The sequence below is a fragment of the Aythya marila genome, assembly GCF_965140915.1.
Source record: "Aythya marila genome assembly, chromosome: 7".
Classification (NCBI taxonomy): domain Eukaryota; kingdom Metazoa; phylum Chordata; class Aves; order Anseriformes; family Anatidae; genus Aythya; species Aythya marila.
Genome location: NC_139048.1, coordinates 8,058,109 through 8,074,721, shown reverse-complemented (window position 1 = coordinate 8,074,721; position 16,613 = coordinate 8,058,109). Strand labels below are relative to the sequence as shown.

The 16,613-nt window shown below is 34.6% G+C and overlaps 1 protein-coding gene across 5 annotated transcripts in view; it reads left to right on the top strand.

Annotated features, from left to right (window-relative positions):
* ATRNL1 (attractin like 1) overlaps positions 1 to 16,613 on the top strand; it is a 490,952-nt gene that overhangs the window by 172,501 nt on the left and 301,838 nt on the right. For 4 of the 5 annotated variants that reach the window (XM_082764804.1, XM_082764803.1, XM_082764806.1 and 1 more), the window contains exon 21: positions 8,944 to 8,996. The exons of the other annotated variant lie outside the window; for it this stretch is intronic. In XM_082764804.1, the coding sequence (XP_082620930.1) occupies positions 8,944 to 8,996 (53 nt within the window). The remainder of the gene's footprint in view (positions 1 to 8,943; positions 8,997 to 16,613) is intronic. 5 annotated transcript variants of the gene reach the window in all.

Genomic DNA, 16,613 nt, shown 5'->3' with positions numbered 1-16,613 from the left:
TATTTCCACTTATTTGGCACTTCATAAAGGAGTATCAGTGTCATCTCTGCACCAGGAAATTTACAAGATTCTGGACTATAATGGGCTAATGGAGATCAGGGCTCTTCATAGGAAGGGGACCAGAGAAAAGTGAACATGTGTTTTGATCTTCATACTTTCTCCAACCACCAATACTCTTCTGTGTGTTCTATTCTTAATAGATGTTTCTGTATCTCTTGGATTGGTATCTTTTTTTTAATAAAGTCAAATAAAAGATGGTGCAGGGCAGATGGGGTTGATATCTTAGATATTAAAAAGGACTTGGAAGGAAGACAGACGTAGTTATGGTAGAACAATAGTAGGCATAAGACATGAATTTCATGGACTTTACCATGTATGGAGTGGGGGAGTAAAGGAAAAGTGTCAATAAGATTAATATTAGGCAGGAAAATAATTTGTCAAAACAACATGTGGGATGCACTTATAGATATTGAAATAGTCCGAAGGACAACAATGTGTGGTTTTAAAGGCTAGAAGAACAAGAAGCAGCTAGGAGTTTGGAAACTGCCATACTTGGTTTTAAATGATCATCCTTATGTGGATCACTCACAATGTTTCTGATGTCTCATAATTCGATTTTGTTCAAGGAGGAGATACAAGAAGGAAACAAGTATGATAAGTTAAGTATAATTAATTATGAACATACTTATGGAATAACTTGAATTGAATAATAAATCAGAAACTCCATAGTCACCTAGGAACACTGAAAGTATGATTTGAAAACATCATTTAACAAACCGAGTTTTGGCCTCCTAACAGGAAGAATGATAGCTTCCTAGTTGCACTGTATAATACACATAAATTGTTGTTACAGGTAGAGAAATAACTTGGATAATATCACCATTTTCTAAAATTTGATATAGTATAGAATCATAGAATATTTCAAGTTGGAAGGGGCACACAAGGATCATTGAACCAATTCCTTATATAAAAAGCATTTGGGCATGCATGAGCAGCCACTCTCCACTTGAAATTGGCAATGCTCTTTACTTCTTAATCATCATTATTGTCTTGGGCAGTTTTTGAAAAGTATTAATTGCCATATTGAGATAAATTGTAGGCTTACATGACAAGAAAATGTTCAAAGTTACCTTATATGAAGTGGAAATAGAGAAAGTAACTTGCATCTCTAGATGTCTTCTAGAGATTATAGTGTATATAAAGCATCATCAAGTACATATTTTTTTATTACCCAAAAGAAATCAAAAATCTTTAAAGCAATCTACTGAATGAAGAAGGCATTCAGTACCTCAGCCTTTTCCCTTGTCCTGTGTGACCATTTCTATGTAATCAAACAATCTGTTCCTATACCTGTTTCTTCAAATACAAGGGAATATAGATTCCTGTAGTGCAAAGTGGGTTTGGGACAGACTAAAAAGCCATGGTATCAAAAAGCCATGGGAAATCAAAAGACTTTCACCCATTGAGTAGTTGCAATTGTAGTCTCTGAGATTAGTCATTGCAGGGGAGAGTAGTTTTAATAGGTAATGCTATAGAATTGCATAGTTTTAATAGTTCAAATTTGCTGACATCTGAAGATGGAAAACCTTGCAAGAGCCTCTTCTCATGTCTTGTTTCAAAAATCTTTTTTTTTCCTTAGCTTTCTTTCCCTTTAGTAATTATTCAAATGTGCATTTGTGAGAGATGTTTTAGAAAAAAAAAAAAACATTTTAGGATGAGAATTTTCTCTTAACCCTTTTAAAATGCAGAAGAAGAAATGTACAAGTTCTCTTGTTCTCTACTTTGAAAGAACATTTTCTGATAGGAGGGAGGTCTGCTCTTCCAAATTCACCCTTTTACATACATAAAAGTTTTTGTGCATTGCTGCCACGTGGACATTTTTAGAGAAGAGTGCCAGTAGCATAAGATAAGGCCATGGACATGAGGTTTTCTGGTTCAGAGTAAGTAGTAACAAATCACTGGCCTTGTGACATCCATTTTGTTTCTAATTCATAAAGGTTAACTAAACTATTATATTTCATCCAGGTAGTTCTAAATGATGACTGTAGTTCACATAATCCCTGTACAGGGGAAGAGATGTAAATACAATCTAGAATTTGTTAGTAAATAATATTTGATCTCATAAACAAATCACTTAATTATGTTAATTACATTTAATTAATTCTTATATGATAAGTTTATCACCTGTTTTAAAGTTTGTTTTCTCCTGTAGTGCAATGCTTTTTATGATTGAAATATTATTACTTCAAGAAATATACAAAAACCTTGTAACACTATTTATTTTTGATCTTCCAGAGAAAATGGATTTGAGTACAATGAAGGAAATTTGGAAGTGGAAAATCTGCTTATGAAGCTAGAATATATATATTTTTTTTTTCTCCTGGTGAGATCAGCCTAGATTAAATATATATATATTACTGGCCTAGGCCTTTTTTTCATGATTTATATGAAGAAGAGACAAATTAATCTGTAGAAAAAAACATTGTTTCAAGACATCATTATATGCACTTGCAAGAAGAAACAAATAAATCTTTTTCCCATATTATTAAAAAATCCTAACTGGAAACATAAATCCTCTTACCTTTTACCCTTTTAGGTTATCATTATCATAAGAGGTAGATAGATAGTTCTTTATATCTAAAGCACAAAGGTTGCTTATGACTGAAGAATTTTGGCACTGAGAGTAGTGAAAGTGTCCAATTTTTGCATTAGAACCAAAGATATTTTATTGTAATCAAAAAATTGAGGGAACTATTCACATGCTTCTGTATTAATGAAAAACATTTGGACAACATATTGCAATGTGAATACAGGCAAGGACTATACTTAAGGTTAAGTCCCCATAAATGCAAATATATCCCTTTTATAGATTATTAATTTGTGTGTTTCACTACAGCAAATTAAAGATAGGATAAAAATACAGTAATGTTGATTAAACAAGCCTGTTCTCTGAAAATGACAAAGCACATATTAATTTGACGTACCTTTTTCAGTAAATACATCATCAAAATTCAATGATTATATTCAAATCTGAACACTTTAGTGGAAGAATAACACTGCTTCTGAATCTTGTAAATGTATTTGAACTTCCAATACATGAAACAGGTGGTTTTCTGATGTAGCAAAGCTCTGCTGGCTGTTGGATCACTCACATTCACTGACCAAGTCTAACCGTTGCAGACCTAGGAAGTTTCACGGTTGGAAGATGTGGCTATTCCTTGGTGGTTTTGTATAAAAACTATTGAAACCAAGCAGGCCTATCTCAAGATCTGGGCATTTTGTTCTCTTGTAAAAATGTGAATCAGGACTGCAAGTATCATTCGCTCACTGTTCTGGACTGGTTAATATCCCAAGACCAGTATCTGCTGTTGTTGGTGCTTTCATTCAGGGATCACCAATCCTGAGCCGAAAATAGCTAGTTTCTATGGCATTGCTACCAAAGTGCTATGAAGTACAGTCAATGACAGCTAGTGGCTTTAAGTATGTGATTTAAGTACAGTAATATGTAGTAGTATGTTGTAATGTTTCATAGTCTGGCTATGATGCCATATGTCAAAGTATGTGGTTAGAGTAATCTACGTTCAGTTTTACAAACGGTGCAGAACTTTTGGTTATGAGGTGTGCCAAGTAACCAAATTGTTATGTTGAATAGTATTTCACTATACAATAAATAAATAAATATATATATATATATATTTCACAGTGTTATACCATTGTGGCGTTGGGAATATAGAATAAAAACAGATTGTTCTCAACATCAGGAGCTGGGACAAGTACATCAGAAACAGGACTCCTGCATGCAGGACAGTAGGAACAAGACCAGTGGCTAGACAGGTGGCAGAAAGAGAAATAAAAGCTAGAACATGGCAGAACACTAGAGCAGATGATGAACAGTAGTCCTAGAGGACATTGTGGCCCTCTGAAAGCTGGAGCCACTGGTCAGGGCCCTGGAAGAGCTTGCTAGGACCATTAGTCTTTATTTTTCAGCAACTTGTTCCAGTTGCAGTGCTGAGAACCCAGGAAAAATCAGTCCAAGACCTGTCTACGACTAGCTGAAGGTCAGAAATATGATGGCTCTTCCCGGGATTCTGTAGAATTCTGTGTCAATTTTCACTGAGTTATGAGTTATGGGTTGTCATAGTAGAGTTGCCTATATCTAGGCCAAAACAGGATCCAGCAAACCCAGTAGGCCCATCTGACACATTTTTGTCTTCCCTGACAGTTTGCTTTACAAACAAATGCAGCTAGAGACTGCAGTACTCAGGTTGCTCCTTCCATTCCCCCTTTCCTTTTTGCTTCATTTTGAATTGAAAGGAAAGGCTTAGCAATTAGTTGGGGCAGCAGAACTGCAGAAAATCCTACTTTCATGATCAAAGATTAAATGAATTGTTCTAATTGTTATAAGAAGGTTTCCAGATGATCACATCTTCAGTCTAGATCACATCTAGGTTGGTGTGATCTATTGGTAGATCACATCTACCAATATAACATATTATTTATCTAGTACGTAAGGTACTGTAAAGCACTTGATTAAGGAAGATACCAGTAAGCACAATAAAAATAGACGTTATATATTTGCAATTTATTTAGCTTTCTTAAAAAATGTTGATATAGTGTGCAAAATCAAACACATTACTAAGCTTGAACGCAGGATCATTTGTAAATGTATTCTTACAAAAAAAACCTTTCATCCGTTAACATAAATTAAAATCTGTGAGTTTTAATGTACACATGTTCTTGGAGACATTTATGGTATTTGAAAAGAATATCAAAAAGTTATGAACAAATGCATAAACAGTTAACTTTGCCAATACATTACCAATTTAATGTTGATTTCTGTTTCAAACTCCCAGGAAGTACTGGGAGTGGAGAAGAAAGGGGTCCAGTTTTGAAAGGATAATTGAGGGAGAGGTTGGAGGATAAGTGTTTATGGGAGGCCATGAGAAGGTCAGTGAGCTCAATGAATACCTTCATACTGGAACAAACCACAGAACTTGTATCTAACCTGGTAGGAGCCTTCCTCCATTTGTCCTTGTAAATGGGAGCTTGTGTCTCTGGAGGCGTGCTAGAGTGGAACTGCTCATTCATTATTACCACTTAAAGCAAATGACCATAGCCCTATGGCACATAAAACAGCCAGCATAACTCCCAGTTCACAGATATGAGGCATATATTATGCTTCAGATACAGTCAAATCTGTAACTATCTATTGGAAAATGTACAAAAATTTCTACAATGAAGGAAGCTTATAAAGAAAAAAATCAGCAAATAGAAAATGTTGTAATTGGAACCGTAATTAGTGACTAATGCAGAGCAATGCATGTGCTTAATGAAGCAGGGTAGGACTTAAAGACAAAGCTAAATTTAGTCAAAACCTACTGTATATACTCACATGAATGATTTTAAATGTATTCCTAAATCTATTAGTTTCATCTTTTTACTGTAGTGAAAACTAAGTGTTTTCATAGTACCTTTTGAATAGTACTCATTTGAATTAAAGCTGACTTCCTTAATTAGCAAGAACTTCACCTCACACTACTGCTAATATATATAATGAACGTGTTTTGCACGAGGGGACAGAGGGAGAGTGTTAGAGAGGTGATGCAAGTATTTTTTTTTTTCTTTTCCCTGTATTTCAAAAAAGGAGAGACAACAAATAGCATAATAAAGTACATGTTTTAATAAGATAGAAAAAGAGGGAATACAAATAGTAAATTTACATCCCTTCATATGCTGAGAACTCCTGGTTCAGGCAGCATTGGATGATCTCTGGATGCATTTTCCTTGGCATGCTGCACAGATCCTGCCCATGGAGAGGTTCCTTCTGCCTCTCATACTGTGTACACCTGCTCATGCTTACGTGCAGGCTCCACAAGACAGTTGACCAGGCATGGCTTGCCTGAGATCACTAACTCCTTAAGTACAGTGACTTTTGCAACACACCCAATACAGAAAGTACAATATATATGATAGTATATCAAAAGACTTCATTGTGGTGTAATTCATTTTTTATTTATGCCTATTTTATCATTTCATCTTGGCTAGCCATTTGCCATTTTGCCCGTAAGATTCTTGAAGGTCACTTCTAAAATTGACAGGAAATTAATAATTATTGGTGTTTAAATATTTGTTTACATTGATTTACATTTACATTACATTAGATTGTTTGAATATATGTTTACATTGCAAAAATGTTGCATACTTAACAATTCTCGTATTAAGCATTCTTTTGTGTGTTTGTTTGAGTAGTGAAACCTGTGGTTGATTTTCATGGATTTTTTGTATTCTCTGGTGGTTGTTTTGTTTTGTTTTCTGTAATGTAAATAGAAAGATTGTGTGATGCTGGAAATCCTTGGGCTTGTCATGTTATTAGAAAGGTTGCTGAGTGGTGAAGGGAAGCTGTATGGAAATAGCTTTATTTTCTATAGACATTTTCAAGAAAAAGGGGAAAAAAAAAAAAAAAGTCCCATTCTGGGAGCAAATTAAGCTTCTTTCAGATCCTGGGACAAGTTACAACAAGGGAGTGTTGTGGTCAGCAAGTGCTCATAGCAGTGTTTGTTTTTTGGTCCATGATGTTAATGTCCCATGACGGAATATTGCTACAGGTGGTCGGATACTGTTCTTCCATGTAATACATTATGTAGTGATATGATCAGCAAGCAGCAAGCTAAGATTTTTTTTCCCCCTTTTTTCAGACTCTGAATGCACAGTTGTTTATGTGATTTTTTTGGTATTCTGGTGTAAAAAAACAACCAAACAACCAAAACAACAATACATATTCTGAATACTGGTTGTCTTGTAATATTCTACTTCTGCCTTTGAAGCAACTTGGAGGGGTAAAAAATAAATAACTTCCTTTTATAGTAATCTCTGTCATATCATTATAATTCGTTACATGACACACTGTCTTTTTTGTGTAAGATGGAAAAATCATGCATACAATGAAAGAAAAATATATTCTTTTAAAATCCTCATTAAAAAAGATCTTTTTCCCTTAATTATTTCTTTCAAAATTGCCAATCTAATGATACTTTCAGACAAATATTCAAATATTTTTACAAGGCTAGTCTGTTTAAAGAATTTAGTATTTTGTAATCTTTCAAAAAAGTTCATCAGGCAGACCCCATGCTACTACTTGAGATAGTTCTACCATCTCCTTTGTAAGTACGTGCAAGAGAGATTTCAGCATCAGCCCCTCTTTCCAAATTCTGTAGAAAGGAATGTAGGTTTCTTGTGAACAAGACCACAAGTTTTGTCCTACAATTAAAGCCTATGCCTTTTTGGTTTCTTGGAGTTTAGGGAAAAGGTTTTTTTCTACGCCAAAATAATGGTGGTGAATTTCTGTGTAGCTTACCCTGCAAGGAGACCTCCTCTCTCTCTCACCAATGTGAGAATAGGAATGGGCAAGGACAGAGTCCAGAACATTGTCTTTTTTTCTGATTTTTTTTGTATGTGTTCTGTTTCATTTTTTAGTGCATTTTTTTTTTCTGTTTATTATTTTCTTTTTGATATTGTAACAAAGATTCAAGGAGGTTCTTGGTCTTTTTTTTTTAAAAAAAACTGTTAGTATGGTAACAAACACCAGTTAGAAAACTGTTGTAGAGAGCAACAGAAAGGCAAATATTATTCTACAGTTTGCAACTGGTTAGCTGATATGACATCTAAGTGAGAAAGTTTTTTAATATTACTCACAAATAACAAAAAAAAACAACAAAAATATCCTTGCAATTCGAGTTTCTCTAAGAGAGCAAAGAAATGAAAAAGTAGTCCAAGCTATTAACTGAGCCAGATTTCCTGTGGGAAAATATTTCTATGAAATTTAATACGCAGTGATAAGTTTTCTCTTTGTTTTATGAACCATTCTGTATATTTAATAGAAAATTATAATCTTGCTGGAGATTTCTGTGAAATAACCAAGAAAGCCAAGAGCAGGGTAATCATTTTGTATTAACGTATGTGGTGTTTTTAGTGAAATGTTATGTAACTCAGTTTGATCACTATGATATTCTGTAGGATATTCTGTGTCTCTGAATACAGCCATGTATCTTTATAAGAAAGATGTTTTTCCATTTCTTTTTATGTATATGTTTTGCAGCAGCACCAACCTGGACACAGTACACTGTGCCTAAATTTCGCCTGGTGCCCTGTGCCTAGTCAATGACAAGAAGCAACTGCCTCTGAAATTCAGAGAGGCTGAGTAGCTGAGACACCTCTGTGCTTATGGTGCTACATACCCAGCTGCAATTTCTGGCCTCAGAAACAATTGCCATGGACTAGTTACAGCCACGTAGCTTAGACCTAGGCTCTCTAGAGCAGTCTGCATAACTTTGGAGCGCATCTAGGTCCTCTGTAGTGCTGTGAAAATATAGTCATTATTTAATGCTTATGGGTGTTTTGAAGGAATATTATGAGCATGTGTAGAAGGTGTCATTGTGCAAAGCCTGCTTTGGTAGTGTTTCAGGACTGCGTGTGTTAGAAAGAGATGTATTTGGGAACAGCTTCTGAAGTGAACAATCTCTGACTCAGCTGTCTTCTCGGAGAAAGCCAGTGGAAAGATCAAAACCAGCCAGGGGATGAGCAATCCCCTGAGGCAGTACAGATAATTAGAGAACCCATGCTCAGCATCCCTGCCTGGCTCCCCTTTATTCATTAGTGGAGACATACCACCTGAGCTAAGTCCTACACTAGGCACCCATTTTAAGCATAACTGCAATGCCTTATTCAAGAGCAAAGTCACTCCGGGTTTCTTTTGAAAGGAGAGAGAGGTGGTTCCAGAAAGTAGCACACCCTGATTAAGTGCTATATCAAATACCTTTATTTCCTTGTGCTTGCACTGCTAGTAATCAAAGTCATGATATTTGGAATAAATATTTTAGCTGCATTTGTGTTAAAACTATGCTGTGTTTAATGGGAATGTTTGGTTTTGTCTTTTTCCCCCTGCAGCTGTGACTCTGAAAATAGGTATCTTGGAAATCCGCTTAGGGGAACATGTTACTGTGAGTACTTATATTTTTAATGTTTAGTGCTTAAATGCTGTTTACACATTGTGTGACAATTTCATTACCTCTGAAAAAATAAATATTTTTCTTAGGATTTTTTGAAGTTAGGGCATGTTGATAGTTTGAAATGTAAAATGTCCCACTGGGCTTTTCTGGTTATTACTTTGTCCAAGAGAAAGCAAATTAAAGTATACAGAAAGTTGGATCCTTACTCTTAGGTTAGAAGCAGTGAACAAGCATTATATTTCTGTACATGAACAAAATGAACATATAATTGTGTCATTGTTTAAAAGACAGAATTTGTGATGGGAAAATGCAAATAGGCAAAGCAGAGCATTTCCTGGGGACAATGTGAATGGCTTAGCTGGTATGCCTCCCAGGGACATGATGCACAGCTGCTCTCCAGAGTATCATAAAATGGTAGAGCATGTGTGTTGTCTCCATGTTCTTTTAGTTGTAGAAGAGATGCCTCAGGCAAATTAACTTTTGAAGCATTACATTTCTGATAGTCTTAATGAAAGACCTGAAGGGATGGGAATGCTTATTACCCATGTGCAGAAATCCCTTCGAGAGCTGTACCAATTTTGCTGTGCCAATATCAATGTTAAATAAGTATTTTAATCATCATTAAAAAAATATGTGTTGCTGGAGAACACTGTTTTATCTCTTGTGACTTTTGCACATACTGGCTGAATGTTAGACGACTGGATCAATTTATCTATTATTTCTTAACACCATCTCTACCTCCAACCTAATTTAGCATAAAGATTTATCTCTGAATATATGCATAGCATCCCTTTAGAAAGTTTTCTTTTAGAATCTTTTTAAGGCATCATTTGCCTAATATATTTTTTTTTAAACTACTACTTCTATCTACCTTAAATGGTTTGCATCTACCAGATCTGTTTTACAGAACAAAATTGAAGTGTACATTATTACAGATGTTGGCATATCCCTAGGCCTTACGCATTCCTCTTGTCAGTTATTTAAAATTTTTGCTTTTTTTAATCACAGACAAGTTCAAGTGTAACACTTCTAACTGGAATTTCATTTTAAAATATTTTATTTCCAATGTAGTGTCTTCATTATTGACAGTTTACATAAAGTAGACCTAATTGAAAATTCTCCTAAAACTGTTTTGAAGATGTTGTTAATAATAATAATAATAATAATAAAAATAATAAAAGTAAATCCACTTGTTGTTTGTCTCCATAATATATTTTTATTACTTCAAACAGAAATTTCAGTATTTATGGGATTAGATATTTGTTTTATAAATTGTATAAATTTGAAGATGGGTAATAAGCACATGAACAGTTTGTACAATGAAGAGAGTGCTATTGAGACTATTTTAGATGTGTGCATCAACATTTGTTTAGTCTTTTAAAAATAAATGCTATTAAATTTAAGAGATGGAAAAGAAATGACAGTAATGAGATTTGTAGACCTCAGGCACCTCCAAGAAAAACCTTATTTTTGCTATCATGTTGCAGGTTGGGTCTATAAATCATATCGGAGACAAATTGTACTATATTCAAGATAGCCTTTCACCTTTAGCTCACTACCATTATTTTTCTTCTGTCAGATTTCAAAATATTTTTAAGATCCTGTTGTTCTGGAATGATAAATCTTCTAATACTTTCAGTTATTTAAAATTTAATGTATAAACTTTTTTCAGGGTTATTTTATCTGGAGGTAAGAAGGAGCCTGAAGTAATTTAAAATAATGGAATTCAGTTTCTTACATTTAGTGGTTAATGCATCATAATGGGAAATAATTTTTTAATTTATGGATAACTGACTGACCTAGGATTTCAGTGACAATTGCTTATTGGCACCATACGTTACCTGCTAAATCATGTATTAAATACATATATGTCATAAAGTGATGCTTTGATTTCATATATGTAGAAGTATTTTAAGGTATGACTTTACCATGGACCATAATTTGTCTAAGAAAATGTTTTGCTTTTGTAGAAGATACTCATTTGGATGATATTTTTCTAAGCTTATTTCACTTCTCTGTAGGAATTTTCTATTTAAATACCTCTACTACCCTTTTTCTTCTCCTTGAAGTGAAGAACATTATTATTTTCTACATTATAGGAATACTTGTTGCTCAGGAGGAAGGAAAATACTGAAGAAAAACAAATTAACAGAAAATAGTGTAATCTTATTAGCAGCATAAATTTATGAGAAATGAAACTTCTAGACAAATTTGTTTCTACCTTTTAGTATCAAGATCAGTGAATGGTACTGAAATAGGAATACAGCTAAGAATTTGCTATAGTGGTTGGGATCTTCAGGAAAGTTTTTAGTCACATGCTTAAGTTTCACAGTCTTCAAAGTGGCTATGTTTTATGTGCTTAAATTTTACTTTACTGACTTGTGAAAATGCTATCCTGAATTGGAATGTTTTTCTGAGTCCAAACCTTAGAATTCAATCTTGAGTGTATGGCTAACTTTTGTATGTTATGGGATAACCTCAGTTTCTCTTAAAAGCAGGATTGAGAACACTTGTTCCCTTAGAGAGACTTCCTGCAACTTGTGATATTGTGAATACCTACTGCCCTGTACATAATTCAGCTGCTTCCATCTCTTGCTCTCTGCCTACTTTGCCTGGCTCTTGTGTAGTTCTGTCTTCCCTCTTGCCTGTCATTGCTGTCTTCAAGCCTAGGAAGGGGAATGTGACTGGTATTAATCTAGTATTACTGCCAGTAGGCTGTTTAACTTAGTAAGTAAAGTCTGAACTTAATAGTTAGCCAGTTGGATAGCACAGATTGTTTTAATTCCTTTCTTATTTGTTTCTTTCTAATAATGATGTAGGAGAGCAAGCAAAATATTACTGCTGTACATAGATAATGCTGAGATTGTAGAAGTTATCTGGGCACCAATGAGAACAAAGGAAAATTTACAGACAGATCTAGCATTATCAAAAAGAACAAGATTTATGTAGAAATGAGATTTAGATAGCATGTTGAAGCACTGTAGAGGCTTAGTCTAAATACAAATACTAAACAAAAAGAGAAACAGAGCAGCAAAGTCACCAAATCCTATGGCTGACAGGAGCAGCTTATTAAACATCAGATTTCATTCTAATATGGCATTTCAAAATTTGGCAACACTGGACATAAGTAGTTTTCCTACTTTGTTTGAATTATCAAAACTTAATGAAAGTAGAGTAGGACATCCATAACAGGCAGAAGAACCTTCAATGCTTATCCCGACTGTATGAAAATCGCAGTCCATTGCTTCTATTAAAATTAATTTAATTCTTCATGACTTCTCTGCATGACTGAAAAAACACAGCAGAGAAAACAAATGCTCAGAGTATGAGGACGAGAACAAACTTCACCCATAGATACAAGAATTAGAAAAGTGCTGAATGTATAATATAATGTATGAGTAGCTATATGTCTATTCTATTACCACGTTGTCAGTAGTGGCCAAATACGAATGTCTGGGGACATTCACTATACTTTTATTTGCTATACTCCTATAGCGAATGGGCAACCATATAGTGATCTCTACATCCTGCAATTTGCAGCTCAGGAAGTTCATAAGAGGAAGGATTTCCCAGGCCAGGAATATTTGGTATACCATTGTTTAGAAATATCAGAGAAAACCTTATCAAGGATTTCTTATAAATAATAAAAAGGAGAATATAAATACAAAAGAAAGAGTTTCATGAATTTAAAAGTCACAGTTCTGTTTTCCTTTGTGAGTATTCTTGTAGGTTGAGAACAGGTCTGCTTCTGTATTGTGCCTCTGTGTTTCTAGGAGGGAGGCTCTGTATCTCCAGGCCTTTCTATTAGAAGCCAATCTTTCTGTGCATGATCACAAGCTGATTCAATCCATATAAATGAATGCTGAGTGGAGGCCAGAGATGGTTGTTCAGCTGACTTATGCATGTACACAAACCATAAATATAATATTTTGTCATGATGGATATGTATTTGTTGTTGTTGTTCTTTGGTATCTGAGCTAGTGTGATGTATAACAGTGACACCTAGATAGCAAAGTGTGCATCCAAATTGGTGGATTAGTTCTTCGCATGTCAGCATTAGAAATATGCTGCTGTCAGAACCAGTGCTTCTGGGTGCAAAGAAACATGCAGCAAAACCAGATGGTTTTAGACTGATTGTGAAGAATTCCTGGGATGAATGCCACTTTCGTGATTTTGACCTGGGTTGTATTCAGACACAATGCTTTAAATCATAAATGGATAAATAATTAAACCAGTGCTCCAGAGAAAATGAGAGTTTAACTACATAATTCATGATATGTTAGATAGACGGTGGATTATAGGCTTGCTAACAATCACTAGTTTTGAAAGGATATTATACTCCTCTTTCAGAAAACCATATTGCTATGGCTGAAAACTTTCCAAAATGTCTTTTATATGTACATTAGTTGGAGTGTCACAGTGCCAATGATACATTTGAAGCAAAAACTACAACTGTTTCTGATACTACCCTGTGCACAGGCATAAAAGCTTACAACAAATCAGTACTGTGAGTGTAAATTGCATTATTCACTGGCATGGTTGTTTGCCTGCATGGTTGTCAGAATTTCCAGATGTTACTTACCACTAGGTGTGCAGAAGCAATTCTTCTCTTCCTTTTGTCCATTCTGCTAAAGTTATCCCCAGGAAGATTGTGAGCAGAAGCATTTTTTGTGGTTCAGGCAGTGCTACACTCCTGGAGCTGAGCTCCCAAGAGTTGCGTATGCCATTGACAATTTCTAGCTAAGATCATTTGAGTAGCCAGCCAAGAAAAAGTAGTTGAAAAATGTACACATATAATAACTTCAGGCTACTACTATCAGCAATGAAAAGTGGGAACTAGTAGCTTCTCCACTTGGTTCTGCAGATGGGTTGCTCTTTTGAAACAGGTAGCAGTGGTGGGTTACAGGGCAGGACACTTCATAGAGTATGAAACTCATACATTCAGCAATATACAAGTGTTGTTGCCTTTCGGTAAAATAACAGTAACCTAACAATTCTGATGAATCTGTTGTTTCATCTCTGGGCTAGGCAGATATTTTGTGATTCTATAACTCTAAACTCAAAGAAAAAGCAGTAGAAACTTGCATTTTGCATTCAGAGCTGCATTATGTATCCAGAGTAATACCATAATGTCTACAGCACTGGAGAGCAGTTTTTAGCTTTTGAGATTAGAACATGACCTTTGAGAAAGAGAATCCAGTAATGAATAGAGGTCAGGAGGGGATGGGTCACTTATGAAGAAAATTTAAAAAAGCAGTGAGCTAAATAATTCACGGATTTCTGTAAAATTAAAACCCATTTATGGATCTCTCTCTCTCTTTTTTTTCTTCTTTTTTTTTTTTTTTCCTTCCCCTCCCCCCCCCCCCCCCATCTTCACCAGAATATTTGTCTTTGGAGATTTGTTGGGTTTTAAGCCTTTGAAAAAAGAGCAAGCAGTAATATCTATCCATAGAAGAGTCTGAAAGAATGTAAAAATTTCAACTATTTACCTAACTTCATTGTGTTTTCCTCCACAGCTCTTTCTAATCTTCCTCTCAGCTCTGTGTTTTATGAAATGCCATTTGTGGAAGCCTTCACACAGTAAATCAGCCACCATTGCAAATATTCTGGGTTGAAGCATATAAAAAAGGAAGGTAATAAGCCCATCTGCAGGAGCCTTAAGGTTCAGTTCTATGGCAGAGCCTTGGCACCACTGAGCTTTCCTTGTCAGCCTAGTGGAAGTGAAGGGAATAAATGGGAAGCCAGAGAAAACATTGTGGAATTCTCACGTGTTTATCACTAAAAAATCCAACGTAATAACTAGCAAGAAAACAATACTAATATATTTTATAAAAATTCTTTGGATACTTTAATTATTACTACTTCATTTTAGTTATATTTTACTTGAAGTACACTGTGGGAAAATATGATCATATGTGTGCTACTAAATATTTTGTAACAATTTTGGGGGGAGCAATCTGAATAATAGATTTAAGGCTTTACTGTGCAATTCCATGCTCTCAGCAATAAAATAATTATAGTTTATAACACTATTCCTTGCTTCCTTGAGGTACATGCAGAAAGGATAGCAATATGCAATTCTCTCGGTATACCAGCAACTTACCAAGATGAAGAATGATACTTTCATATCTGAAATTGGTGAGGAAGCATGAAGTGTGTATTCAGAGAAAGCTCTTAAGATAAAATCTGGTATCTGTGCAGGGAGTTGAGGAAGAAGAAGGGAATTTTGCTTCTGGCTGTAGAACCTTGTAAGGATTCTATTGCAGTCCTGGAGCTGCAGTAGCCCCATTACTGCTGATACCTCAGAGCTTAAAAAAGGGTAAAATAAAGAAAGGTGCTGTTCCTTACCATTATTCGTACTCTTTTATGAAATACAATTTTAATTTTGAATCTTTTAAGTGACATTGTTATGCAAAGTGAGTGGTACCTGAAACAAAAACAAACTCTTGTTTCTTATATCCCTTATATGTCTTCTCATATCCAAAATGTCCATTCATTTAAAATTCATGTCACTTGATAAAAAAAAAAAAACGAAGACAAACCTTAATTAGTTTTTGATATCTGGACTTTGGAGTAAAAGTGCTGGTATTCCTTTAGAGGTGTTTGTATTTTTCCTTTCTGACTTTTTGCTTGTTTATTTTTTGTAATACTGCTAATAAGAAAGATGCTTTGATACACAGAACAGATTTTAAAAGTAATTCATTGCAGCATTTTACCTCTAATTACTTTTTAGAAACTTCAGTTTGATAATGTCTCACACCAAAAGGGTAGCATAACACATCCTTATTTTTGCTGTCAATATACATTTCAGGCTCAATCATTACTATTTGAATATGCTTCTTTTTCTTTATTTTTTTTTCTGACTATAATCAAAGTTCTAATATAGGACAATTTTCAACAGCAGCGATAAATTTATGTTATTTGTAATGTAATTTTAAAATAAGGAGGGGAGGAAACAAAACTGTTGAAAAAAATCTTTTTAAATAATATACCAAATTTTCTATGTGGTCAACCTGCTTTTCCATAATCTGGCACAATGAAGGGGTTGAAAACTAGGTCGTTGTCTTCACAGAAGAGTTGATTGACAGCACAGACATAAGCAGCATCTGAAGAGAATTGTTCTAGGTGGGTGATAGATCTGGAATGACACTTAGTTGCTCTTAGTTTTTGAGTAGCTCTCACAGTCAATGAACACAATTATAAGATGGCTTTATGCTAGAGATACAAATAGGCCTGAGTAGCTGTTGAAACATGTAATGCAAGCTGTCACCAAGAAGACAAAATGGGATTTTTAAGCAGTGTATGTGTATATATGCACATGCATGTACATGCATTCATGAACTTAGAGTATGATATCCTTTATTAAAAATTATAATAATAATAAAAAAAGCCTGAAATAAAACATCTTCTAGAGATGGCCATAAAGCACTAGATGGCAGACTTGCTATACATAGAAAATGATTAAACTCAAGAACATTCCAAGGAGAGTATTTTAGAAGATAAATAGCAAGTAGCACTTTTATTAAAACTGTTAACAGAGATTTTCCATGTATTTAAAAATTATGTTGAAACTTGAAGGGCAGAAACAATAAATTTTAGCTACTGAAA